The following is a 22837-nucleotide window of genomic DNA, read 5'->3' on the forward strand; positions in this document are numbered from 1 at the left end:
TAGTGTGGTGTGTGTGTGGTGTGGGGTGTAGTGTGGTGTGTGTGTGGTGTGTAGTGTGGTGTGTGTGGTGTGTGGTGTGGAGTGTAGTGTGGTGTGTGTGTGGTGTGTGGTGGGTATAGTGTGGTGTGTGGTGTGGAATATAGTGTGGTGTGTGGCATGGGGTATAGTGTGGTGTATGTGTACATATGTGTGGTGTGTAGTGTGTGTGTGCACGTGTGTGGTGTGCGTGTCTGGTTGTGGAGCTCTGTGTGGCTTGTGTGCACGTGTGTGGCGTGCGTATCTGGTTGTGGAGTTTGTGGCTTGCACGGTGTAAGTGTGAGCACTGTGCTTCCATGAAAGGAGCGTCTCCTGACGAGGGGCTTCTCTGCTCTGTGGACCTGGTGGGCATCACCTTTGCAGGGCAGCCTGGGGCTGGAGCTGTGTAGGGCCTGGCGTGAGCTGTGGCCACCTGTGTCCTCGGCCCCCAGGTGAGCAGGTGACCAGGCCCCTTGTTCCAGGGCCATGCCGTCTCCTGCCTGAGACTCCTCCAGTGTGGGAGGCGGCCTTGCTGGACCTCGGCTTCCTGACCGTGGCCGTTGGGCTCCCAGGACAGTCCCAGACCCACATGCAGGGCCCTGGCCAGTGTCTCCTGAGGGTGACCCAGTTTCACCCAGGGAAGAGCCAGAACCTCTGAGCGTGCAGCGTTGCGCCCAGTCCCGAGGCACCGGCTCCCTCAGCTTCCAGAGCTAACGGGTCCTGCAAGTGGAGACACCAAAGTCCCGCACAGGCCGCGTTCAGAAAAGCCCTGGTGTTCAGCCGGGCGCGGTGGCTCACGCCTGTCATCCCAGCACTTTGGGAGGCCAAGGCAGGTGGATCACCTGAGGTCAGGAGTTTGAGACCAACCTGGGAAACATGGTGAAACCCCGTCTCTACTGAAATACAAAAATTAGCCGGGCGTGGTGGCGGGTGCCTGTAGTCCCAGCTACTTGGGAGGCTGAGGCAAGAATTGCTTGAATCCGGGAGGAGGAGGCTGTCGTGAGCCGAGATCGCGCCACCGCACTCCAGCCTGGGCAACGAGCGAAAGTCTGCCCAAAAAAAAAAAAGGCCCTGGTGCTGGAAGTAGTTGGGAATTGTTATCCATGTCCCCCCTTTAATTTCTCCGGGGATTCTCCTGACAGTGATACACAAAGAGAACGCACACACACACGCCATCACACCCCCAGAACACTAGCCGAGCCCTGGGGTGAGGCCACCCGGCTGCCTCACTGCCACCCCGTCCTGTCCCACAGCGACGCCTTCCTGGAGGGCTACGTGCAGCAGTTCCTCTACACCTTCCGCTACTTCTGCACACCCCAGGACTTCCTGCACTTCCTCCTCGACCGCATCAACAGCACGCTGACCAGGTACCGCGCTCCTGGGGCAGGGTGGGCGCCCATGGGCCTGGTTTAGCCCCCATGAAGAATGAGGTGGCCCCTGCCGACCCAAAGGGGTGAGGGGCCAGGGAAGCCTGGCTGGAGGTCTGGCTGGAGGTGGGGACACACACGGATGCTGAGAAAGCAGCTGGGGCAGGAGAGCGGTGGCTTGGGCACCTGGGAGCTCTGGGAGGGGACCTGGGGGAGTCGGGGTCTCTTCCTGCTGGCCCGAGAGGAAAGCGGAGGGCAGGTGGGCAGGCAGTGAGAGCCAGAAGGTCAGCTGGGGGGAAGGGGGAGCACCAAGCAGAGGGTCCTGCTGGCCCCCAGCCTCCCTCTGGACCCATGGCCAGCAGCTGGGGTCAGGAGAGGGGTGGTGGGCCAAGGGGGGAGGGGCTCTGCCTCTCTCTGGGCTGACCTGATGCCCCCTCAGGACATGCCATGCACCCCCTTGCCCCCATATGCCCAGGCTGGACACCTTAGGCCATCAGCCAGCCAGCTCCCGCCTCGAGGGAGGGACCCACAGAAGATGCCCAGCCCCCTAAGCCCCCTGCACTCATGGAGCCTGGTCCCACACTGCCTCTCCGGGAGAACCTCACGCAGCCCCTGGGCCTCTGCCCCCGACTCCCACATCCTGGCAGCTCAACAGCTCCCCCGCGTCTCCAGGGCCCACCAGGACCCCACCTCGACCTTCACCAAGATCTACAGGCGGAGCCTCTGCGTCCTGCAGGCCTGGGTGGAGGACTGCTACACCGTGGACTTCACTCGGAACAGCGGGCTGCTGGGGAAGCTGGAGGACTTCATCTCCTCCAAGGTGACCGTGGCGCCACGCTGGGCAGGTGCACCCTGGGCTCCCACAGCGGAGGTGCCGCCCTCCTCCAGAAGGTGGCAGTGACCCCCCCACCGTGCTTCTGCCTAGATCCTACCCCTGGACGGCTCTGCCAAGCACCTGCTGGGCCTCCTGGAGGTGGGCATGGACCGGCGGGCCGAGGGCAGCCCTCGCAGCACCGACCTGGAGAACCCCAGGGAGGCCGAGGAGGATGCCAGACCCTTCAACGCCCTCTGTAAGAGGCTCTCAGAAGACGGCATCTCCAGGAAGGTGGGGTCCTTTCTCAGGGGAGGGCCTCCGTGGACAGGCGGATGTGGCTCCCTGAGCTCAGCCTCAAGGGCACAGCTGGTGCATGCGCGCACACACACGTGCACATGGGCACACCCACATACATGCGTACATATAGATGTGTGCACATATACCTGTGTGCACATACACCTGTGTGCACATACATACCTGTGCACATCTCACACCCACACGGGCACACCTGTGTGCACTCACACAATACACACACACACACGCACCTTCACACATCCACATGCACACACATGCACTCACACAGTCCACACATACACACACACGTGCACATGGGCACACCCATATACATGCATACATATAGACGTGTGCACATACACCTGTGTGCAAATACATACCTGTGCACATCACACACATCCACAAGGGCACACCTGCGTGCACTCACACAATCCACAAACACCTTCACACATCCACATGCACACACATGCACTCACACAATCCACACACACGCACCTTCACACATCCACATGCACACACATGCACTCACACAATCCACATATGCACACACGTGTACACCTTCACACATCCACATGCATGTTCACACAATCCAGACATGCACACACGCGTGCACCCTCACACATCCACACATACATGCATGCAGCCTCATACCCACACGTGCACATTCACATATACCCTCCATGTTCCCGGTCACAGGCAGCCCTGCTGGGCTGGCACCTCCTGCCCGGTCCCAGGTGCTCAGGTGAGGAGGGTCCTGCTGTGACTCACTGACCCCAACCTTCTGACCCTCAGGCCAGAGACTAAGGTGGAAGAAGCCATTGTGGGGAGATAAATGCCCTTTCCATTAACCCTCAGCATCCTGCCCCTGGGGGACCTACTGAAGTGACCAGGACAGGCATCCTTGTGCCAGCACAGCTATGGGTGGGCAGGCTGCTGTCTGTCTCTGGCTGGGCCAGTCTGAGGAGTCCTGGACTTGGACCTGACCTGGTCCTCACCCTGCCCTGCCTCCCTGGACCCCTGACCTGGAGGGGACACGGAGCTTGGGCCCCTCAGTGCCTGGCCTGCCCTGCAGAGCTTCCCTTGGAGGCTGCCCCGAGGCAACGGGCTGGTGCTGCCACCGCACAAGGAGCGTCCCTACACCATCGCCGCGGCCCTGCCCAAGCCCTGCTTCCTCGAGGACTTCTACGGCCCCTGCGCCAAGACCAGTGAGAAGGGGCCATACTTCCTGACCGAGTACAGCACTCATCAGCTCTTCAGCCAGCTCACGCTGCTACAGCAGGTGAGGAGGACGAGGACCCAGGCCACCTGCGAGTCGGGGCCCCAGAGACACTTGGCGCCCACAGGGCCCTCAGCAGCTGCTTCCCAGAGGAACAGACGGGCAGAGAAGGGGCAGCTGCCAAGTGCACAGGTTGGGGGTGGCAGCCAGGTGCACAGGTTCAGGCAGCTGTGAGTCCTCCTCTCCAGACCACTGCCCGCTGGGGCTTGTCCTGCCTCTGCCCAGCACTCTGGCCTCACAGGCACTAGAGGACGCCCTGAGGGCTATGTGGGGTGCTGAGTCTCTCCCCTCAGTCCCTCTGCCAGAGCTGGACCAACCCAGTTCCTTGTGCCCCACCCAGCTGCCAGGGCCCTGCCCAGCATCTCTGCCACCGCCACAGCCAGTCCTCAGGTGGCCTCTTCCCAGGTCCCTGCCATCCCGGGACCCCACATCACGTAGCAGTGATGCCAACCTAGTGATCCACCTGCTGTCATGAGGGCTGCCCTGGACGCCATGAGCCCCTGGGGGCCAAGCACGTGGGGAGCCCTGTGGTGGACCCCGTGGACTGTTGGGTGGGCATTGAACCTGGGATTGCAGAGATGGCCCCCAGAAAACCCTCACCCTCCCTGGCTCCCTGGGACCCTGCCTTGTCCACAAGGCCCTAAGGGATGGAAGCCTGAACCTCGTTTCCATGGTCTGGGCAGGAGTTGTTTCAAAAGTGCCACCCGGTCCACTTCCTGAACTCACGGGCCCTGGGCGTCATGGACAAGAGCACCGCCATCCCCAAGTGAGCGTCCGGGGCCCTCGGCTGGGAGCGGCGGTGGAGGGTCTCGGGGGCTCCCTGTAAGAGTGTCATGGGCGCTCCTGACCAGCAGGAGATGGCTGTTGTCTCTGGAGATGCGAGAGAGCGGTGTCTGCCCGTCGGAGCAGCCTCGTGGCCCGACCCCAGCCCACTCCGCACCAGCAGCCCGGGGCCAGGCAGGGCCACCTGCACATCTCCTGGGGTGACGGGGGCCACATTTCTCTTCCAGAGCCAGCTCTTCTGAGTCTCTTTCGGCCAAAACCTGCAGCTTATTTCTCCCCAATTACGTTCAGGACAAGTATCTGTTACAGCTTCTAAGAAACGCAGATGACGTCAGCACCTGGGTGGCTGCAGAGATTGTGACCAGCCACACCTCCAAGGTGGGCACCCTATAGTTCCGAGGCCAACACGGGGTGTGGGGCCCACCTGCCCGGGGGTGGCAGTGCCTCCTGTAAGGCCATGGCCTGAACCCTTTCCCAATGCAGTGAACCCAACTCCATGTCCCTCGGAGCCACACCGGACCCAAGGCTGAGGGGAGCAGGGCACAGGGGGCAGGGGGTCAGCTGCACTCCCAGCTCTCCCCCAGCAATGCCTCCCACGTCCAGAGTCACGTCCACATCCACATCTCCACGTGCCCAGCCACGTCCACAGCCACATCTCCACGTGCCCGGCCATGCCCACAGCCACATCTCCACGTGCCCAGCCACATCTCCATGTGCCTGGCCACGCCCACAGCCACATCTCCACGTGCCCAGCCACGTCTCCAGCCATGTCCCCATCTGCAGCCACAGATGGCTCCCCTCAGTGGTGGGTGATCCTCTGCTGTGGGCCACCTGGAGACCCAGGGCAAGCTGCACCCACCACTCCTACCACCCCTACCTGTGCTCACCACACAGGTCCCTCGTGCACCACCCCCAGCACTGGGCTCCACCACAGCACCCCATGCCCACCCCAGGGCCCCACCCCTCTGTGCCTGAGCCTGGCCCCTGGGCTGGTGTTTGTGACACCACCCTGGGCTCCTCCCGGCCGAAAGGTCATTGTGGATTCTCAGTCTGTGGAACAAATCAGCTCCGTGGTCTGACCAAGGTCAAGGTCAAGCTCCAGCGCCAGGGCCCAGTCTCGGCCTCTTCTAGGTCTTTTGGGCCTTGGGCTGGACTGAGGGCTCCCCACCCGATCTGCCCCACCTGCTGTCAGGCAGGGCCCTGTGCGGCCCCAAGAGTCACCTGCCTTGACCAGCTCATCCCTCACGGGGCCCACCTGCCCAGGAGGCATCAGGGTCCACAGGTTCTCAGGAGGTCAGAGTCCCCCAGCCCCAGGGGTCTGCACCTTCACCCAGCGGATGCCTTCACCCAGCGGACAGACACCCTATGACAGAGGCCTCTGATCTCCTCACACCTGAGCTCAGCTGGGGCTTGGCTGTCGTGGGCTGGGGAAGACTCAAGATGACAGGACCCCTCCCCCACAGCAGGGAAGAGGCAGCCTCGGCCCATGGGTGGACACCCACCCCCTCCTAGGTCGGAGCTCTCTGAAAGCAAACTTGGGCCCAAGGAACAGGACTCCCGGCCATGAACCCCATCACTGCTGTCCCTGCTGCCGTCCCAGAGTGGGCCGAAGGCTCTGGGGGAACCAGGAGCTGCTCGCAGTCCACCAAGGTGCAGTACCTCCCTGCCAGGCGGCAAAGCCACCTCCACGGTAGACAGAGCTTCCCTTCCTGTTATTCCTTCACGCACCCCCCAACGCCACAGGCAACTCTGGGGCCTGTAAAGGAAGGCAGAGGCGCCACCTTCTCTCCTCCCTTGGGGAGAATTTTCCAGCTTTGGGGACTTATTGCCAGGGCACACCAGCGCGGGACATGGGAACAGAGAGCCTGGCTGCCCGTTTGCTCTGATCCATGGTTTTCCCAGTACCATGAGGGACATCAAAATGTGATTTCCCTAAACCAGAGCCTTCACACACGGCCCGCGTGGCTGGGCTTCGTGAGGATGAGCACAGGGACAGCTGGCCGACACCTGGCCAACCCGCAGCGTCCTGGGCGCTCCCTCACCCCGAGCTGCCCCAGCGGGTGGAGGACCACCCCTCCCAACCTGAGACCACCTCGAGCCTGCGGGGGCCCTGCCTGAGGGTCTCCAGGATGGCCGCTCGCCTGGTCACGTGCCCGTGTCCAGGTCTGCGGGGTGGGCAGGAGTTGTGCAGGCTCACACCCAGGGCTGCCGGCGCCCAGCGTGGCCGGGACAGAGCTCGGCACTCCTGCCGCATCCCCGTTAGCAAAAGGGAGCCGCGGATCACTCAGGACGGGCCCCTCAGCTCCACGTGGGAGCGGACAGACCTCGCCGGAGACCCACTCGTGTGAGACCACACTCATCCATCTAACAAGTGTTAGATACACGATGTCTTGACGTATTGGGTATCAATCGGAACGTTCCAGGACACTGAGTGTCACATTTGTCAATTCAGGACCCCAGAAAATAGTTAAAATACAGAATCTGAGCAGAGGGCAGCAGAGGTCAATCACAGCACTCGAGGATTCTGACGAGGCCTGGAGGGAGGCGAGGTGGAGACAAGGACGGGAAGAAACGGAGTAAAATTTCTCACCTTAGGAAAACGGGGGATCAGTGTTTCTGTTCAGACAGTGTCTCGGTGGCTCCGTTTAGACGACGTCCGGAGGGGGGCGAGGTGGAGACAGAAGCGCAGGAAAAAACAGTGTAAAATTTCTCACCTTAAGAAAATGCAGGCCGGCCGCGGCGGCTGATGCCTGTAACCCCAGCCCTTTGGGAGGCTGAGGAGGGCAGATCGCTCGAGCCCAGGAGTTGAGACCAGCCTGGACAACACAGCGAAACCCCATCTCCACTGAAAATATAAAAAAGTATCCAGGCTGGTGGCACACACCTAGAATCCCAGCTCCTCGGGAGGCTGAGGTGGGAGGATCACCGGAGCCCCGGAGGTGGAGGGTGCAGTGGGCTGAGGTCACACCACAGCAGCCTAGGCGACGGTGCGAGACCCTATCTCAAAAAAATAAAAACTAAGATTGGAGAGTTTGAAAGCAAAACAGGACTTTGGTTTCTTCAGATTTGTTTAAAAGTATGCAACACCATAGCCAAGAGGTGGAGGCACCCCCACGTCCATGGAGGGAAGAACCGATAAAGAAAATGTGGCCTCTTCGTATCTTGAGAGTTTACTTGGCCTTAACAGGAAGGAAATCCTGACACCTGCGGCAGGGAGAGGAACCTCGAGGGACTCGGGCTCAGAGAAATGAGCCAGTCATGAAGCCCGGACACCGAACGGCTCCACGTACACGAGGCGCCTGGAGGTGCCGGATTCCCGGAGACAAAGCAGCAGGGCAGGCGCCGGGGGTGGGGAGTGGGTGTGGGGAGCTCGTGCTGAACGGGGACCGAGTTTCTGTTTAGGAAGACGGAACGTCACAGAGATCTGTTGCTCAATGTGGACGTAGTTAACACGGCTGACCTGCGCACTTACAAAAGGCTACAAGAGCAAATCCTCTACATGCTTCTTAAAATTAAAAATCAAAAGGTTAAGACAAAAATAAAAAAGGGTAGTGAAACAGTTTTATCTCAAAATTACACACTTTGCATCTACTTAAACCGATGAAGAGACAGACTGAGACGTCAGCGTAGAAAGTGTATCCGGTAAACACTTCTCAAGCCCCTCTCAAGGTACTCGGGCAGGAGAGCTGGGGCCGCAGTCGGGGCGAACCCAGGATCATCTCAGGCCGTCTTCATCTGCACAGGGTCCCTGCAGACGAGAGTCAAGCCCAGGGGCAGGCACGGTGGCTTACGCCTGTAACCCCAGCACTCTGGGAGGCTGAAGTGGGTGGATCACAAGGTCAGGAGTTCAAGACCAGCCTGGCCAACATGGTGAAACCCCATCTCTAATAAAAATACAAAAATTATCACGCCTGTAATCTCAGCACTTTGGGAGGCTAAGGCAGGAAGATCACAAGGTCAGGAGTTCCACACCAGCCTGACCAACATGGGGAAACCCTGTCTCTATTAAATATACAAAAATTAGCCAGGCGTGGTGGCGGGTGCCTGTAATCCCAGCTACTTGGGAGGCTGAGGCAGGAGAATCGCTTGAACCCAGGAGGCGGAGGCTGCACTGAGCCGAGATCGCACCATTGCACTCCAGCCTGGCGACAGAGCGAGACTCCGTCTCAAAGAAAAAAGGAGTCGAGCCAGGGGATGGCATCCAGCTGGACTCTGCAGCCTTGGTTTCCACTAACGGACGGCCCAGGCCAAGGTGATTCCTCAGGGACAGGCGGCTCCAACAGGAGGGGTCAGCTGAGTTCTCCAGAATCTTGAAGCCCTAGAAGTAGATCCGAGAACGCAGCCCCTTGGGACAGCTCAGAATACGAATCCTGCTGGGTGGGGCATTCACCACCCATGATTGTTCCCACCAAAGCCAGCCAGGTCATCACCGCCAGGACCAAAGCCGGTCGGGTCGTCACCGCCAGCCAGAGCCCCGGAGGAGGGGGGCACTCAGGCACCCCCCAGGGACTGCACCCAAACACTCCTGCCACGGGCTCAGCGTGGAGGGTTGGGGGGATGGGCAAGGAGCTGCCTGTGGCTCCCCATCTGCCTGTGGACATGACAGTGGCCTCTCCCTGGGTGGGGACGCCTTTTCCAGTCCTGAAGCTGCCTGGGGAGGTGCGTTCTGGCACAATCTTGCTCTTGAGAAGGGAGGGTGGACTTCTTTTCAAATCTTTCCATGTATCAGGCATTGCCTTTATTTTGTTTTGTTTCAAGTCATGCCCACCCCATCCTGCCAGCCCAGCCCCTCCACGGCCACAGCCACCGCTCACCTGCGTCCACACAGCCGCTTCCTTTCCACACATGTGATGCAGTACATGCTCTTGTGTCTTGGCGCTGGGTGATTTTAACAGGTTCTCAAATATTCCCTTTGTTCATCTTAAACCAGAAGACGCTGAATGTGTCATTTTCTCATTGCAGCTGCAGGTGAACTTGCTGTCCAAATTTTTGCTGATTGCAAAATCTTGCTATGAGCAGAGAAACTTCGCGACAGCCATGCAGATCCTGAGCGGGCTAGAGCACCTGGCCGTGAGGCAGTCCCCCGTGCGTCCCCCTCGGGCCCCGAGGCGGGGGTGGGCACCCGCGCGGCCGCAGGAGTCTCACCTGTGCTTCCATTTCAGGCCTGGAGAATTCTGCCTGCAAAGATAGCAGAGGTCATGGAGGAGCTGAAAGCCGTGGAGGTACCAGCACTTTACATGGCCTGCGGCCTTCGTGCACCGAGGCCCCCTCCTAAACAACCTGCTCTGCAGAGTCTGCCGCACCCAGACGCAGGCACCACTGAGTGTGTACAGGTGGCCCAGCCAGGGTGGCCTCACTGAGGCCCAGGAGTCATCTCCCGGCGGGGCCTCTGCTGCCACCTGTGCAAAGGTGTCCCCCCTGCTCAGTCACGGGGCCCTGCTGGCCTGAGTTCCTCCCACAGAGCACAGGTGCCCAGAGGACAGCACTGAGGTCTGTGGCTAGGGCCTGAGCTTAACCCACCTGGATCTCCCCCAGGACGGCAGGGGTGGCCTCGTGAGATAATGAACAACGAAGCGCCGCTGGAAGTGAGGGGGCATCCCCCAAAATGACACAGACGAGCCCCAGAGCAGCCAGAGCCTGTCCCGTCCTGGGTCTCAGAGCTCGGCCTCAGGCCCCAGCCACAGCTGTCCGTGGGTGGGACGGCTCCTGCCTGTCCTTGCTGGACACACAGAGCGGGGCCTGCACTGGCCAGGGTCTCATTTAGGGTAGCTGGGTCACCTGGCACTTTCCTGGAGTCCAGCAGAGAGCAAAGACAGGGACTCACCATTTCAGTGGCAGGAGGCGCAAAGCCTCCCAGCGGCCGTCAGGGCCACGCAAGCTTAAGACCCTGCAGGTGTGAGCCAAGTCCAACCATCCAGGCACATTCGGGACTGGAAGCTAATTCAGAGAGCCGGGCAGACCCCGAGTGTGGAGAACACAGGACCAGCTGGGACTGGTTGGGCTGCACTGGCCCCGGCGAGGCTCCTGCTCTGACCACGCCCCGTCTCTCCCCGGCCCACGCCCCGGCTGGACCACCAGGTCTTCCTGAAGAGCGACAGCCTGTGTCTGATGGAAGGGCGGCGCTTCCGGGCACAGCCCACCCTGCCCTCGGCCCACCTCCTGGCCATGCACATCCAGCAGCTGGAGACAGGTGGCTTCACCATGACCAACGGGGCCCACAGGTGGAGCAAGCTCAGGTGAGGAGCAGGTGGGCACACGCCCAGGTGAGGAGGGGCTCAGGTGGGCACATGCTCAGGTGAGGAGGGGATCAGGCGGGCACACGCCCAGGTGATGAGGGGCTCAGGTGGGCACACGCCCAGGTGGGGCAGGCTCAGGTGGGCGCGTGCCCAGGTGGGGCAGGCTCAGGTGGCACCTCTTTTCCTATCCCTGTTTTTCAGAAGCCCGGGTACCTTGCCCCTCACTTGGCACTCACAGCCTCAGACCTCCCTCTACCCAGGATAACCTCCAGCCACCTCCTTCTCTGCAAATTTGGAGATTTCCTGCACTCTTGCCGTCCATGGCCCCAAAACACTCCCCGTGGTCTCTTGGGACCCGTGTTGCGACCCAGGCACACTTCCCACCCCACCCTGAGGGTCTCTGCAGCAGAGGCTGCCCGGCAGCAACCTGCCCTGACCCTGGGTGCCACACGGTGTCCCTGCCCCCCCCCAGACCCCTCTCCCTAGAGATGTGCATGTGGGACCCAGGATCCCTCCTCAGCCTGTGGTCCTGCCGTCCACCTGCCCAGCACCTGGGACCAACCACCTGGGAGGCGCAGACTGGGGCTGGCTGTAAAACCCACCACCACGACCCACAGGGCTCACGCCCCAGGCCACGCAGGCTCTTCCACGTGGTAATGGACATGGGCCAGCCTCTCCTCGGAGGCCCAGCCCTGTGTCCAGTGGCCTTCAGGCGCCCACAGCCCCAAGCCTCACCCTCTCCCTCAAGACACAATCTCCCACCGTCCCGTCTCTTCTCGTCGCCCGCCGTTGTCCACACACGGTCAGGTGGAGGCTGCTCAGGCCAGGGCAGCTCCACCCTCCTCCATGGTAGATGGCCCCACTTGGGGAGCAATGCCCAGTGCATCAGGTGCCCATGGATCCCCAACCTGACAAGTGAAGGTCCCCTTCTTAGACAGACACCAATCAAAAAACATTTACAGTATGCCGTAAGTGTATGCTCATTGTAAGAGATCAGAAAACCCAAGTCAACAAAAGAGAAGTTAAAGACTTAAGGTAGGCTACGCTGGGTGGCTCATGCCTATAACCCTAGGTAGGCCGGGCCGGGCGCAGCGGCTCACCCCTGTACCAGGGCATGGTGGCTCACGCCTGTAACCGTATGTAGGCTGGGCATGGTGGCTCACGCCTGTAACCCTAGGTAGGCCGGGCGTGGTGGCTCACGCCTATAACCCTAACACTTTGGGAGACCGAGGACAGATCACCTGAGGTCAGGAGTTCAAGACCAGCCTGGCCAACATGGTGAAACCCTGTGTCTACTAAAAATACAAAAAATTAGCCAGGTGTGGTAGCTGGCATCTGTAATCCCAGCTACTCAAGAGGCTGAGGCAGGAGAATCACTTGAACCCGAGAGGCAGAGGCTGCAGTGAGCTGAGGTCATGCCACTGCACTCCAGCCTGGGTGACAAGAGTAAAACACCGTCTTAAAAACAAACAAAAAAAAAAGGCCGGCGCGGTGGCTCATGCCTGTAATCCCAGCACTTTGGGAGGCTGAAGCGGGCAGTCAGGAGACCGAGACCATCCTGGCCAACACGGTGAAACCCCATCTCTACTAAAAATAAAAAAAATTAGCCAGGCGTGGTGGCGGCGCCTGTGGTCCCAGCTACTCGGGAGGCTGAGGCAGGAGAATGGCAGGAACCCGGGGGGCGGAGCTTGCAGTGAGTAGAGATCATGCCACTGCACTCCAGCCTGGGTGACAGAGCAAGACTCTGTCTCAAAATAAAAAACAAAACATAAGGTGATGCACAATCAGGAAAGAAAACAAGCCAAAACTGGCCCTTGCCCTTCATGGCATCCACGTGCCTATGTGAGCACCTCCAGATCTGCCCGTCCCAGCATCCACGTGCCTCTGAGAGCCCAACCAGGCATGCTCTTCCCGGCGTCCGTGTGCATGTGTGTGCATGTGTGTGTGCGTGTGCACGTGTGCAGGTGTGTGTGTGCCTGTGTGTGCGTGTGTGCGTGTGTGCACGTGTGCGTGTGTGGGCGTGCATGCGTGTGTGCACACGTGCACATCCAGGCTTGCCCTTTCTTTGACGTAATGCACGTCCCTTTGTCACTCACACTGGGTGTGCAGTGTTTCCGTCCAAAATCAGGACAGGGCGTCCGTCTGTGGCACCACCGTTCCCAGGCCCGGGTGAAGGCTCCTGTTCCTGACTGGCCAGTTGTCTCCGTTATATCCCACGGTATAACAGCTGGTCACTGTCAACAACCAGCTCTCCCGGGAACACGGCCCTGGCCCCGGCCGCGGCGATTCCCAAATGTGAATGCTCTGCATGGCGGCAGAGTTCCTTGCCTGCCTCGTCCTCAGCTGCAGCCCCTGCGGCCAACTGGGCTTGACTCCTGTTGGGACGCTTGGCACGGACAAGCCTGACCCTGCGGGGTTTCCGTAAGCGTGTGTGGACTGAAGCGTGGATGAATGGACAGTTAGACACACGGAAAGGTCTGAGCAGTGACGTGAGGTTCGGCCTCGCCAATAAATACAGAAAACACCCTTCAGTGTTTACACGGTGAAAAGGTTTAGTTCAAATGATGCCTAAGAACGCGGGGGGACGCCCTCCGCATGGAAGCTGCGCCCCTCCCTGTGCAAACTAATGTCTCTTCTTTCCCCAACGGAAGGAACATCGCGAAGGTGGTGAGTCAGGTGCACGCATTCCAGGAGAACCCCTACACCTTCAGCCCCGACCCCAAGCTCCAGTCGTACCTCAAGCAGAGGATTGCCCGCTTCAGCGGTGCCGACATTTCCACGCTGGCTGCAGACAGCAGGGCCAACTTCCACCAGGTCTCCAGCGAGAAGCACTCACGGAAGATCCAGGACAAGCTACGGAGGATGAAGGCCACATTCCAGTAGCCGAGCTTGGGCCTGGTGTGGAATTCCAGATCCAAACCCAACTGCGGGGGGTGGGCCGGGAGGCAGAAGCCACATCTCAGGCCCGGCCGTTATCCAGGCCCCTTTGCCCCCAAGCCCTGGGGAGCTGGACCGGGAGGTGGAGGCTCAGGGGACCCCACAGGGACAGGCAGAGCTGGTCTCCTCCCAGCTGACGGAGCCAGGACGGGCACAAGAGTCTTGGAGGTTTGCGTGTTTCTGCTAAAATTAAAGAGTTAAATTTAAAAATGAAAATGAAAGACAACTTCCCAGGAGTTTTGTGCCTGTCTGCGCCTCATACACAGATAAGTGGCCCTTACCCAGCTCTCAGCGACGCCCCCACAAAACAGCAACAGCCCCCCGCCGACTCAACAGACTTCAGAGTAGCTCCTCCCTAAGCAGGTTTCTGAGCCAGCCTCGGTGGGCTGAGCAACGAAGGACCAAAGCGGACCTCTGAGCGGCATGCCAACCACAGCTCGCGGGGCTCCGAGACCTCCCGTCCGAGACCTTGCCTGGGTTCACCCTCCACAACCCAGCCCCAGAACCCCCGTCCCCCTCCCCTGCCCAGTGCCCCTCCTCCCCAGCCCAGACCCCCAGGTGCCCGAGGCCTGCTGCTGGAGCAGGCACCTTGGGCTGGGTCTGCTCCCCAAGGGCCCAGAGCCCCCCAGCTTAGAACAGCCCTTGGTGAGGCAGCCGCGCCCAAAGGCCCTGCTTCCTGGAAAGGACACTCACAGCAGGTCCAAGGCAGAGGCTCTGCAGCGGGGGTCCCTGAGAGTGCCCCCACCCATCTCGTGCCCCAGGGGCCGCCGCTGCCCACCACCTCCAGCAGCCATGCATGTACACCCGCAGCCCTGCCTCCACAGCTCGCCACGCACTCACGCTTCGCCAGAGGAGACAGGAAGTGCGCTGCCTCCATGGCTCCGAGCCCTCGCCCAGGTTCTTGGACCCCGGGCAGCTGGTGTGGAGTCCCCGACCAGGGCCATGGGAGACCTGCACGGTCAGATCCACACTGGCCTCTGCAGCTGGGCAGCCAGAGCCCCGGGCACCGCCCCAGCTCAGTGTGGCTCTCGTGGTGCCAATCACCACAAGACCCAGGGTTGTGCTTTTGAGTTTTAGAATTAGCCATTCTTTAGAGCAGCCAGCTAGTGGCATTTCTAGGAAAACTGTGACTTGTGACAAATCGCTGCATTTTTAATGTCAAGACGTGTTTTCCCACATAAATTCACCGGAGACATCCGGGCACTGGTTCGATGCAACATGAGAGGAAGTCGGCGTCCTGGCCACAAAATGCAGTTCACTTTTTTTAGGCTTTTCTATGAGGATTATGTTCTGCAGACCCACGCCCGCATTTTCAGATTTTGTATTTAACAAAGATAGTGCCCAGTGCAAATCAACATTCCAGCGGTCAGGACTGACCTCAGGGGAGCACTGGGCTCAGGCTTCAGCGTGACTGTCCGCATGGCTCCCTCCTGTCCTGGCACCAATTTCTGAATAAAGTCCTTTCTACCAGCCGCTGCTGTGTGGCCACTCTGTGGGTTCCCAAGGTGACCTCTGCAGGTCGAGCTGGTTTCCTTCATGGCCACACAAAGGCCCCTTACAGGCGCTCACAAGGACTCCAGGTGCGAGAGGTGCTTGGCCCAGGACTGAAAACCGACCTGCCAGTCCACAGCGACACCCTCTGATGTTGCAGAGAAAGGCCTGGGTCTGCCAGACGAGTGTCACGACTCAGGCCCTGCCAGGAGAAAAGCTGCCCCCAAAACTCCCAGGCCGTGCGAACAAGCCAACGTACCCACCGGGGCAGGAAACACTCGCTTCTGGTGAGGACTGCGAACAGCCTAAAAAAACGGACTCCCGAAACCACGCTCGCACATCCAGGCTCGCCCCTCCATTCACAAAAAGGACGCCCTCATACTGGGCGTGCAGTGTCTTCATCCAAAATCAGGACGGGTGTCTGTCAGTTCTTTCAGGCTATTTGCACAGACCCACGGCCGTTCCTCGGTCAACCTGCCCCAAACTCTGCCCAACCCAGCCGGTTCCCACCGGGCAGCCCCGTGGGCAAGACAGAGCCGGGTCGCCCATCACCGCGGTGCAAGCTCGCCCTAGCTCTGACCGCAGCAGAGGGAGGCCAGGAGGGGAAGCTCCCGCAGGTGGGGCCTGTGGCCCTGGAAAGGACGCTGTCACGGCCGTCACAGTGTAAGGCTGGTGGACACCACTCGAGGAGGGGCTCACGGCTTCCAATGGTTTTGGGTTGTAAATTGCGGATGCTTTTGTGAAAGAGCTGATGGGTCTCTCGGGAAGTTCCCGCGATGAACGGTGCGGTGATCCGCCTGGAGGGAGGCCCAGGAAGAGCCGAGGAGACGACGAGATGGTGGGGTCCAGCTGTGCTAATGGGAGCTGCGCCGGCCGGGGGCCCTGGGTCCTGGTCACATGTGCTGGACGGGAGCTGCCCTGGGAAGGGGGCCCTGGGTCCCGCTCACGTGTGCTGGACGGGAGCTGCCCCGGCCGGGGGCCCTGGGTCCCGGTCACGTGTGCTGACGGGAGCTGTCCTGGGAAGGGGGCCCTGGGTCCCGGTCACGTGTGCTGACGGGAGCTGCCCTGGGAAGGGGGTCCTGGGTCCCGGTCACGTGTGCGTCCTCGCCCCCCATGCCCTGCAGGCCAGACCCCTCACCACAGTGGCTCCAATAAACTCGGCCCCGCCGGGCACAGGACTTTTCTCTCGGAGAGCTGACAGCCAGCAACCCCGTGAGCCTCGCTCCCTGGCCTCCCGCCCTATGTGAGCCTCTCCTGCACTGGCCAGGGCCTGTGGCCACTGTTGCAGGAGCCACCACCACATACGGGGCTTGACCTCCCCAAGGCCAAGGTGCCGGGAGCAAGCCCAAGGCAGCCAAACAGCAGGCTGGGTGGAGAGGGTGTTGCCCAGTCAGCCTGGCCCAGGGCCTCCCCAGCACCAGCTTGTGCCACTAGGAGAAGGACTGAGGGTCCCCAAGAGAGCCAGGCCTTCGCTCCAGATATAGTGCCCTGGCACCTCCAGCCAGAGCCACCCTCTCCTGCCCCAGTCCTGAAGGACACAAATGAGTGGATCCTGGTCCTCACCCAAGCTCCTAGCCACGGGATCACCCACGTGAGAGGCGGCACCGGCGTCCAAGCTCTTGGGGAATGACTGGTTGCCCCACGGAAGACCCCCAAAGTGCTACTCATACAGTGAAAGCGGGCGAGTCCCTTTTTTTGAGACCTGGCTTCCTGTCGGTAAAGCAGGACCCGCCAGCTCACCCACGCACCGCATAGGTCCTGTCGTTCCTGCGTTGGTGACATTCACAGCATGCTGTGAGGCCAGCGGGAATTCCCACTGTGCGTCTGCACTTGGACCTCCCCTCCTGGCCTGGCTTCTCCACAGCACACCTATGGGGAGCGTGTGGCCATTATGTTGTTGGCGGATCAACCGTGGGGAGCATGTGGTGGTTTCGTTATGGGCAGGTCACGCCGTGGGGAGCGTGTGGCAGTGACACGGCAGGCCCGTGGGGAGCGTGTAGCTGTTACGTTGTGGCAGGTCACGTTGTGGGGAGTTGTGGCAGGTCACGTTGTGGGGAGTGTGTGGTGGTTCTGTTGTTGACAGGTCACACCCACACAAACCTGTTTCTAAGGGATGTGCAGGCACGTGAGTGTCCCCACCTGACCCCAAAGCTGTGGCCTGCGGTGGGTCTGAACTTGAAAACTGTTGCAGCAGCTCCATCCACACACATACCTCTGCGGCCACCCCGCTCCCAGCCCCTGGTGACCGCGGATCAGTACCCACCCAGCCTGGTGACCGCGGATCGGTACCCACCCACCCCCCGTGGCTTTGCTTTTTCCAGCATGTCCCATAAATGAGTCCCATAAATGGACTCACAGCGTGTGGCCTCTGGGGCTGGCTCTTCCGCTCAGCAAAACGCACTTAGGATTCGTCCCTGTCGCTGCATGAATTAAGGGCCGAGGCGCGTTGCAGCCCAAGTGCACCATCGTCCGGGGCTTCTCAGCCCCGTCCAGGTTCCGGCAATGATGAACAAAGCTGCCATAAAGGTTGCGTGCAGGTTTTTCTGTGGACACAAGTCTTCGACTCCTTTGGGTAAACACCAAGGACAGTGAATACCGGATCCTATGGGAAGAATATGTTTAGTTTTCTTAAAAACCACCAGAGCGTTTCCCACAGGGCCTGCACCACGTGCACTCCCGCCAGCACCGACAAGGGTTCCTGTCGCTGCATCCTCGCCGGTTCGGGACCTTCTCAGCACTCCGGCGTCCACCATGCCGGCCGGTCTCCAGTGACCGATTCGCCCAGTCTCCCCGCCCGGGGAATCCTCAGTGTTCTGGTGTCAGCCATGCTGGATGCTCTCTAGTGGCCGATGATGTGAGCATCTTTCCAATCTCCATCTGCCCTTTGCACATCGCATTTGACAAAGGCCAGGTCTTCTCTCCGTTTCTACGGAGTCGTTCTATGTGGTACAGGGTGATGGACGCATAACTATAACTCTCTGTCTTTATCAAAAACTCACGGAGCCTGGACGTCCCTCCTTGGGTTCAGTTTGGAAAATCTTAGAGGAGGACTCAGCTGAGTCCAGTTTGGGCCAGATGTCTGCCCTGGACCAGCCGGTCACCGATGACCAGCAGCAGTGTGACCAAGGTCAGCCTTTAACTGGGCCTCACCCCCAAATTCTGGACTTATTTTCAGAAAAGGGGGTCTTTATGAGCTGTGCTGGAACTCCGAGATCCAGCACACTTACGTTCAACAATTTGTAACAACTTTTTAAGAAAAAAACCTAGATCTGTCTTATAAGCAGGATGTTGGGAACCCCAGGGCAGAATCACAGAAACTGTGACAGGCGACCCTGATGCAGCTGGGTGACGCCACCTCGCTGACGGGAGTGGAGACGGGCTGACCTCAGTAACAGGGGAAACCAAGGCAAGGGCCGAGGACCACACACAGACACCGTGCTCTGGCAGCAAACCTGCTTCTCAGAGGGACGCGGTCAGCAATTCTGAAGGCACCTTCTACGCACCTCAGGGCTGAACCAGTGCAGGAGCCGGGCCTCCCCACCGTCCAAGAAAGCAGTTCCAGAAAAGCAAGTCAGGAGGCGAGAAGGGGCCAACCGCGCAGGACGAGGGTCAGAGATCACGTGAACTCACGTGTATCCTAATGATGGTCACACATGCGCATCCACGGCCAGCCCACGCCATACACATCCTGGTTCTGTCCCAGACGGAATCATGGCGGGCTGTGCTGTGCACTGCAGCTGCCCCTGCAGGCTGGACCGTCTACCCTGGGGTCCTGCGCACCATCATCTCTGATCTCCACCCATCAGATGCTCCTAGCACCCCCAACCCTCAGTTATTAAAAATCTTTCTAGTTTGTTTGTTTTTTGAGGCAGAGTCTCGCTCTGTCACCTAGGCTGGAGTGCAGTGGTGCAATCTCAGCTCACTACAACCTCCACCTCCTGGGTTCAAGCGATTCTCCTGCCTCAGCTTCCCGAGTAACTGGGCCTACAGGCACGTGCCACCACGCCTGGCTAGTTTTTTGTATTTTTAGTAGGGACGGGGTTTCACTATGTTAGCCAGGATGGTCTCAATCTCCTGACCTTATAATCTGCCCGCCTTGGCCTCCCAAAGTGCTGGGATTATAGGCTTGAGTCACCGCACTCGGCTTTTTTTTTTTGAGATCCCCTCCCAGGTTCAAGTAATTCTCCTGCCTCAGCCTCCCTAGAAGCTGGGATTACAGGTGCACAACCAACACCTCGCTAATTTTTGTATTTTTAGTAGAGACGGGGTTTCACCATGTTGGCCAGGCTGGTCTCAAACTCCTGACCTCAGGTGATCCTCCCGGCCTCCCAAAGTGCTGGGATTACAGCCACCATGCCTGCCGCCCTCCCTTTTCTTTTTTTTAAGACAGAGTCTTGCCCTGTCACCCAGGCTGGAGTGCAGTGGGGTGATCACAGTACACTGCAGGCTTAACCTCCTGAGCAAAAGGACATCCTACCACCTCAGCCTCCCAAGTACCTGGAACTACAGGCACCTGCTACTACACTTGGTTATTTTTAATTTTTTGCAGAGATAGGGGTCTCACTATATTGCCCAGGTCAGTCTCAAACTCCTGGCCTCAGGAGATCTGCCCACCTCAGCCTCCCAAAGTGCTAGGAATACAGGTGTGAGACATGTGTATGAGTGCCTGGCCAGGAACCACAGATTTCTCGAGAAGAGTCTGAAAAGCTGATTCTAGGGCCAGGGTCAGCAAAGGACCAAACGAGGCAGGAGCCTCCTGTAGTGCCAGGGAGCTGGGAGGGAGGTTTCAAACTGACACAGGAAGACAGGACGAGGTGAGAAGAGTTTCAATGGCCAAAGTGGGAACAATCTGAGCAAACATAAATAAAAGCCGGGTACAGGGGCTCACGCCTGTAATCTCAACACGCTGGGAGGCCCAAGCAGGAGGATGATTTGAGCCCAAGAGTTCAAGCCCAGCCTGTGCAACAGAGCAAGACCCTGTCCTTACAAAAAGTAAAAAAAAGTAAAACAAACAAACAAACAAAAAAACTAGCTGGGTGTGGTGGTGCACACATGTAGCCCCAGTTACCGAGGAAGCTGAGGCTGGAGGATCGGCTGGGCCCAAGATTTCAAGGCTACAGTGAGCTGTGATTGGGCCACCGCACTCCAGCCTGAGTGACAGAACGAGACCCCATCTGTAAAAAAGAACAAAAACAAACAGAACTTTTAAAATAAATAAATAACAACAGCATCGGGTTATGACCTAAGAGATAAAATAAATACACACCAGCCCCCACTGCAGAAATAAATGAGTAGATAAATCAACAGGTGAGAGACAAACCTCCTTACAGAAGAATCCCACAAAATACAGACACCCCTCCAGGAGGTGGGGCCTAATTCCTCTCCCCAGGGGTTGGGGATGGACCGAGGGACCGGATACCAGTGACCACAGCAGGGATGGGGCGGCGGTAGCTGAGCAGTGCAAGACGGGCAGACAGTCCCCACCTCACCACAGAGCGGACCTCACCGGTGCTGAGCCACCGGATAGGAGGGCGAGACCCCCCCCTGCGCCTTCCTTCCAAACACCGACCCCCCCAGTCCGATCACAGGAAGGCACCAGGCAAACCCAAGTCGAGGAACATTCAACAAAACACCTGGCCCGTCCTCAACTGTGTCGAGGACGCGAGAAGCTGCCACGGCCCAGAGGAGACCCAGGAGACAGAAGGACTCGGCGCCGTGCGGCGAAGAGGAAGAGGATTTCCTCCTCCCGGGATCCTGGCTGCAGACGCACTCCAGACGGAAGAAGTTCAGATTTAAGAAGTTCCTTCTGCAGAGCGCGTGAATTCCGACGCCCATTCCCGCGGCCGGCGCAGCTTCTCCCTCCACCCAGCCCCTGGCCTGGCAACTCCCACTGAGACCCGGGCGGTCCTGGGACCCCTCGCGTGCAGGTGCTGAGCCCGGGCGGGGGGCGCCGGCAGCACTGGCGTCCGGACAAGGGGGCGGCAGCGCCTTCCGGAGCGGGAGGGGCTCCGCACACACCTCGACGGGGGCGGGGGGAGGCTCGGCACCGGCTAAAAGCGAACGGGGCTCAGGCATCCCGGCACCTCCGTTAAACGCCTTTAAGGACAGAACCACTGCGGACTCTGTTTCCGACCGAAGCCAGGCTTTGCTCTGTCTTCCCGGCCGCGGCGCCAGGACGGACCCCTTAGGACCCGGCGGACGGGGAGGGCGGGGCGCGGGGGGCGGGGCGGTGGGAGGGTCGTGTAGACCCGGCTCGGACGGCGGGACGGCGGCGCGGGATGCTCAGAACGCGTGTGGGCGGCCCGGGCGGCGTCTGACCCCCTCTCCATCTTCGCGCGTCGCGCCCCGGCCCAGGGATGCTGCTGCGGCCCCGCAGGCCGCCCCCGCTCGCGCCCCCCGCGCCGCCGTCGCCCGCCAGCCCCGACCCCGAGCCGCGGCCGCCCGGAGACGTCCCAGGGACCCCGCCCCGGAGGCCCGCCTCGCCCAGCGCGCTGGGGGAACTCGGGTTGCCAGTGTCCCCGGGCTCGGCGCAGCGCACGCCCTGGAGCGCCCAGGAGACGGAGCTGCTGCTGGGGACGCTGCTGCAACCGGCCGTGTGGCGCGCGCTGCTCCTGGACCGCCGCCAGGCCCTGCCCACCTACCGCCGCGTGTCGGCCGCGCTGGCCCGGCAGCAGGTGCGCCGCACCCCCGCGCAGTGTCGCCGCCGCTACAAGTTCCTCAAGGACAAGTTTCGCGAGGCGCACGGCCAGCCGCCCGGGCCCTTCGACGAGCAGATCCGGAAGCTCATGGGGCTGCTGGGCGACAACGGGCGCAAAAGGCCTCGCCGCCGCTCCCCCGGGTCCGGGCGCCCCCAGCGCGGCCGCCGCCCGGCCCCCAACGCGCACGCGCCAGCTCCGGCCGAACCAGGTAAGCGGGGGGGCTGGGGGGCCGGATGGGGCCGAGGGCTGCGGAGGGACCGGGGGCGGCCGAGGGCTGCGGGGGAGGGGCGGGCGCGCCCCCCGAATCCCCGCCCGACCGCCCTCTCCGCGATCCCAGACGCCACTCCGCTGCCCACCGCCCGCGACCCCGACGCGGACCCCGCCTGGACGCTCCGCTTCAGCCCGTCCCCGCCGAAGTCTACCGACACCTCCCGCGCCCCCGGATCCCCGCCAGCCCCCGCCCCGACCGCCCTCGCCACCTGCATCCCCGAGGACCGCACACCCCTCCGCCGTCCGGGTTCCCCGCCGCCGCCCCCGGCCCGTGAAGACCCCGACTCGCCGCCCGGCCGCCCCGAGGACTGCGCGCCCCCTCCGGCCGCGCCCCCGTCGCTGAACACCGCCCTGCTGCAGACCCTGGGGCACCTGGGCGACATCGCGAACATCCTGGGCCCGCTGCGCGACCAGCTGCTGACCTTGAACCAGCACGTGGAGCAGCTGCGCGGCGCCTTCGACCAGACAGTGTCCCTGGCCGTGGGCTTCATTCTGGGCAGCGCGGCCGCCGAGCGAGGGGTCCTCAGGGACCCGTGCCAGTGAGTCCCGGCTGCGGCCAGCCTCCCCTCTCCAGGCCGAGGCTCCTCCGCCCTACCCCCTCCTGCTGCCTTCCCATCCCCGCTCCTGGGTCCCGTCAATAAAAAGATTGTTTTCCT

General features: G+C 60.7%; 2 protein-coding genes across 2 annotated transcripts; both read left to right on the forward strand.

The window, feature by feature from the left end:
• Window positions 1-1262: 1262 nt before the first annotated feature.
• LOC112631576 (kinase non-catalytic C-lobe domain-containing protein 1-like) lies at window positions 1263-13944 on the forward strand. The gene is made up of 10 exons (XM_025396934.1): window positions 1263-1382; window positions 2055-2202; window positions 2308-2487; window positions 3563-3769; window positions 4450-4532; window positions 4777-4927; window positions 9512-9634; window positions 9712-9771; window positions 10628-10785; window positions 13437-13944. The coding sequence occupies exons 3-10, from the start codon at window positions 2362-2364 to the stop codon at window positions 13666-13668; spliced, it is 1140 nt and encodes a 379-aa protein (XP_025252719.1). The 5' UTR covers window positions 1263-1382; window positions 2055-2202; window positions 2308-2361; the 3' UTR covers window positions 13669-13944.
• A 7615-nt stretch (window positions 13945-21559) lies between these two features.
• Window positions 21560-22837, forward strand: UTF1 (undifferentiated embryonic cell transcription factor 1). Its single transcript, XM_025397946.1, has 2 exons — window positions 21560-22119; window positions 22249-22837. The coding sequence occupies exons 1-2, from the start codon at window positions 21570-21572 to the stop codon at window positions 22722-22724; spliced, it is 1026 nt and encodes a 341-aa protein (XP_025253731.1). The 5' UTR covers window positions 21560-21569; the 3' UTR covers window positions 22725-22837.

The sequence above is a fragment of the Theropithecus gelada genome, chromosome 9, assembly GCF_003255815.1.
Source record: "Theropithecus gelada isolate Dixy chromosome 9, Tgel_1.0, whole genome shotgun sequence".
NCBI lineage: Eukaryota > Metazoa > Chordata > Mammalia > Primates > Cercopithecidae > Theropithecus > Theropithecus gelada.

What these genes read in the sequence shown, in the direction of transcription:
- LOC112631576 (XM_025396934.1), top strand. Translation starts at nt 2,362, where the DNA reads ATGGACCGGCGGGCCGAGGGCAGCCCTCGCAGCACCGACCTGGAGAAC. An exon ending in TGACCAGCCACACCTCCAAG is followed by an intron (nt 4,928 to 9,511) that starts GTGGGCACCCTA and finishes TTCTCATTGCAG; the next exon opens with CTGCAGGTGAACTTGCTGTC. An exon ending in TGGCCGTGAGGCAGTCCCCC is followed by an intron (nt 9,635 to 9,711) that starts GTGCGTCCCCCT and finishes CTTCCATTTCAG; the next exon opens with GCCTGGAGAATTCTGCCTGC.
- UTF1 (XM_025397946.1), top strand. Translation starts at nt 21,570, where the DNA reads ATGCTGCTGCGGCCCCGCAGGCCGCCCCCGCTCGCGCCCCCCGCGCCG. An exon ending in GCCAGCTCCGGCCGAACCAG is followed by an intron (nt 22,120 to 22,248) that starts GTAAGCGGGGGG and finishes CCGCGATCCCAG; the next exon opens with ACGCCACTCCGCTGCCCACC.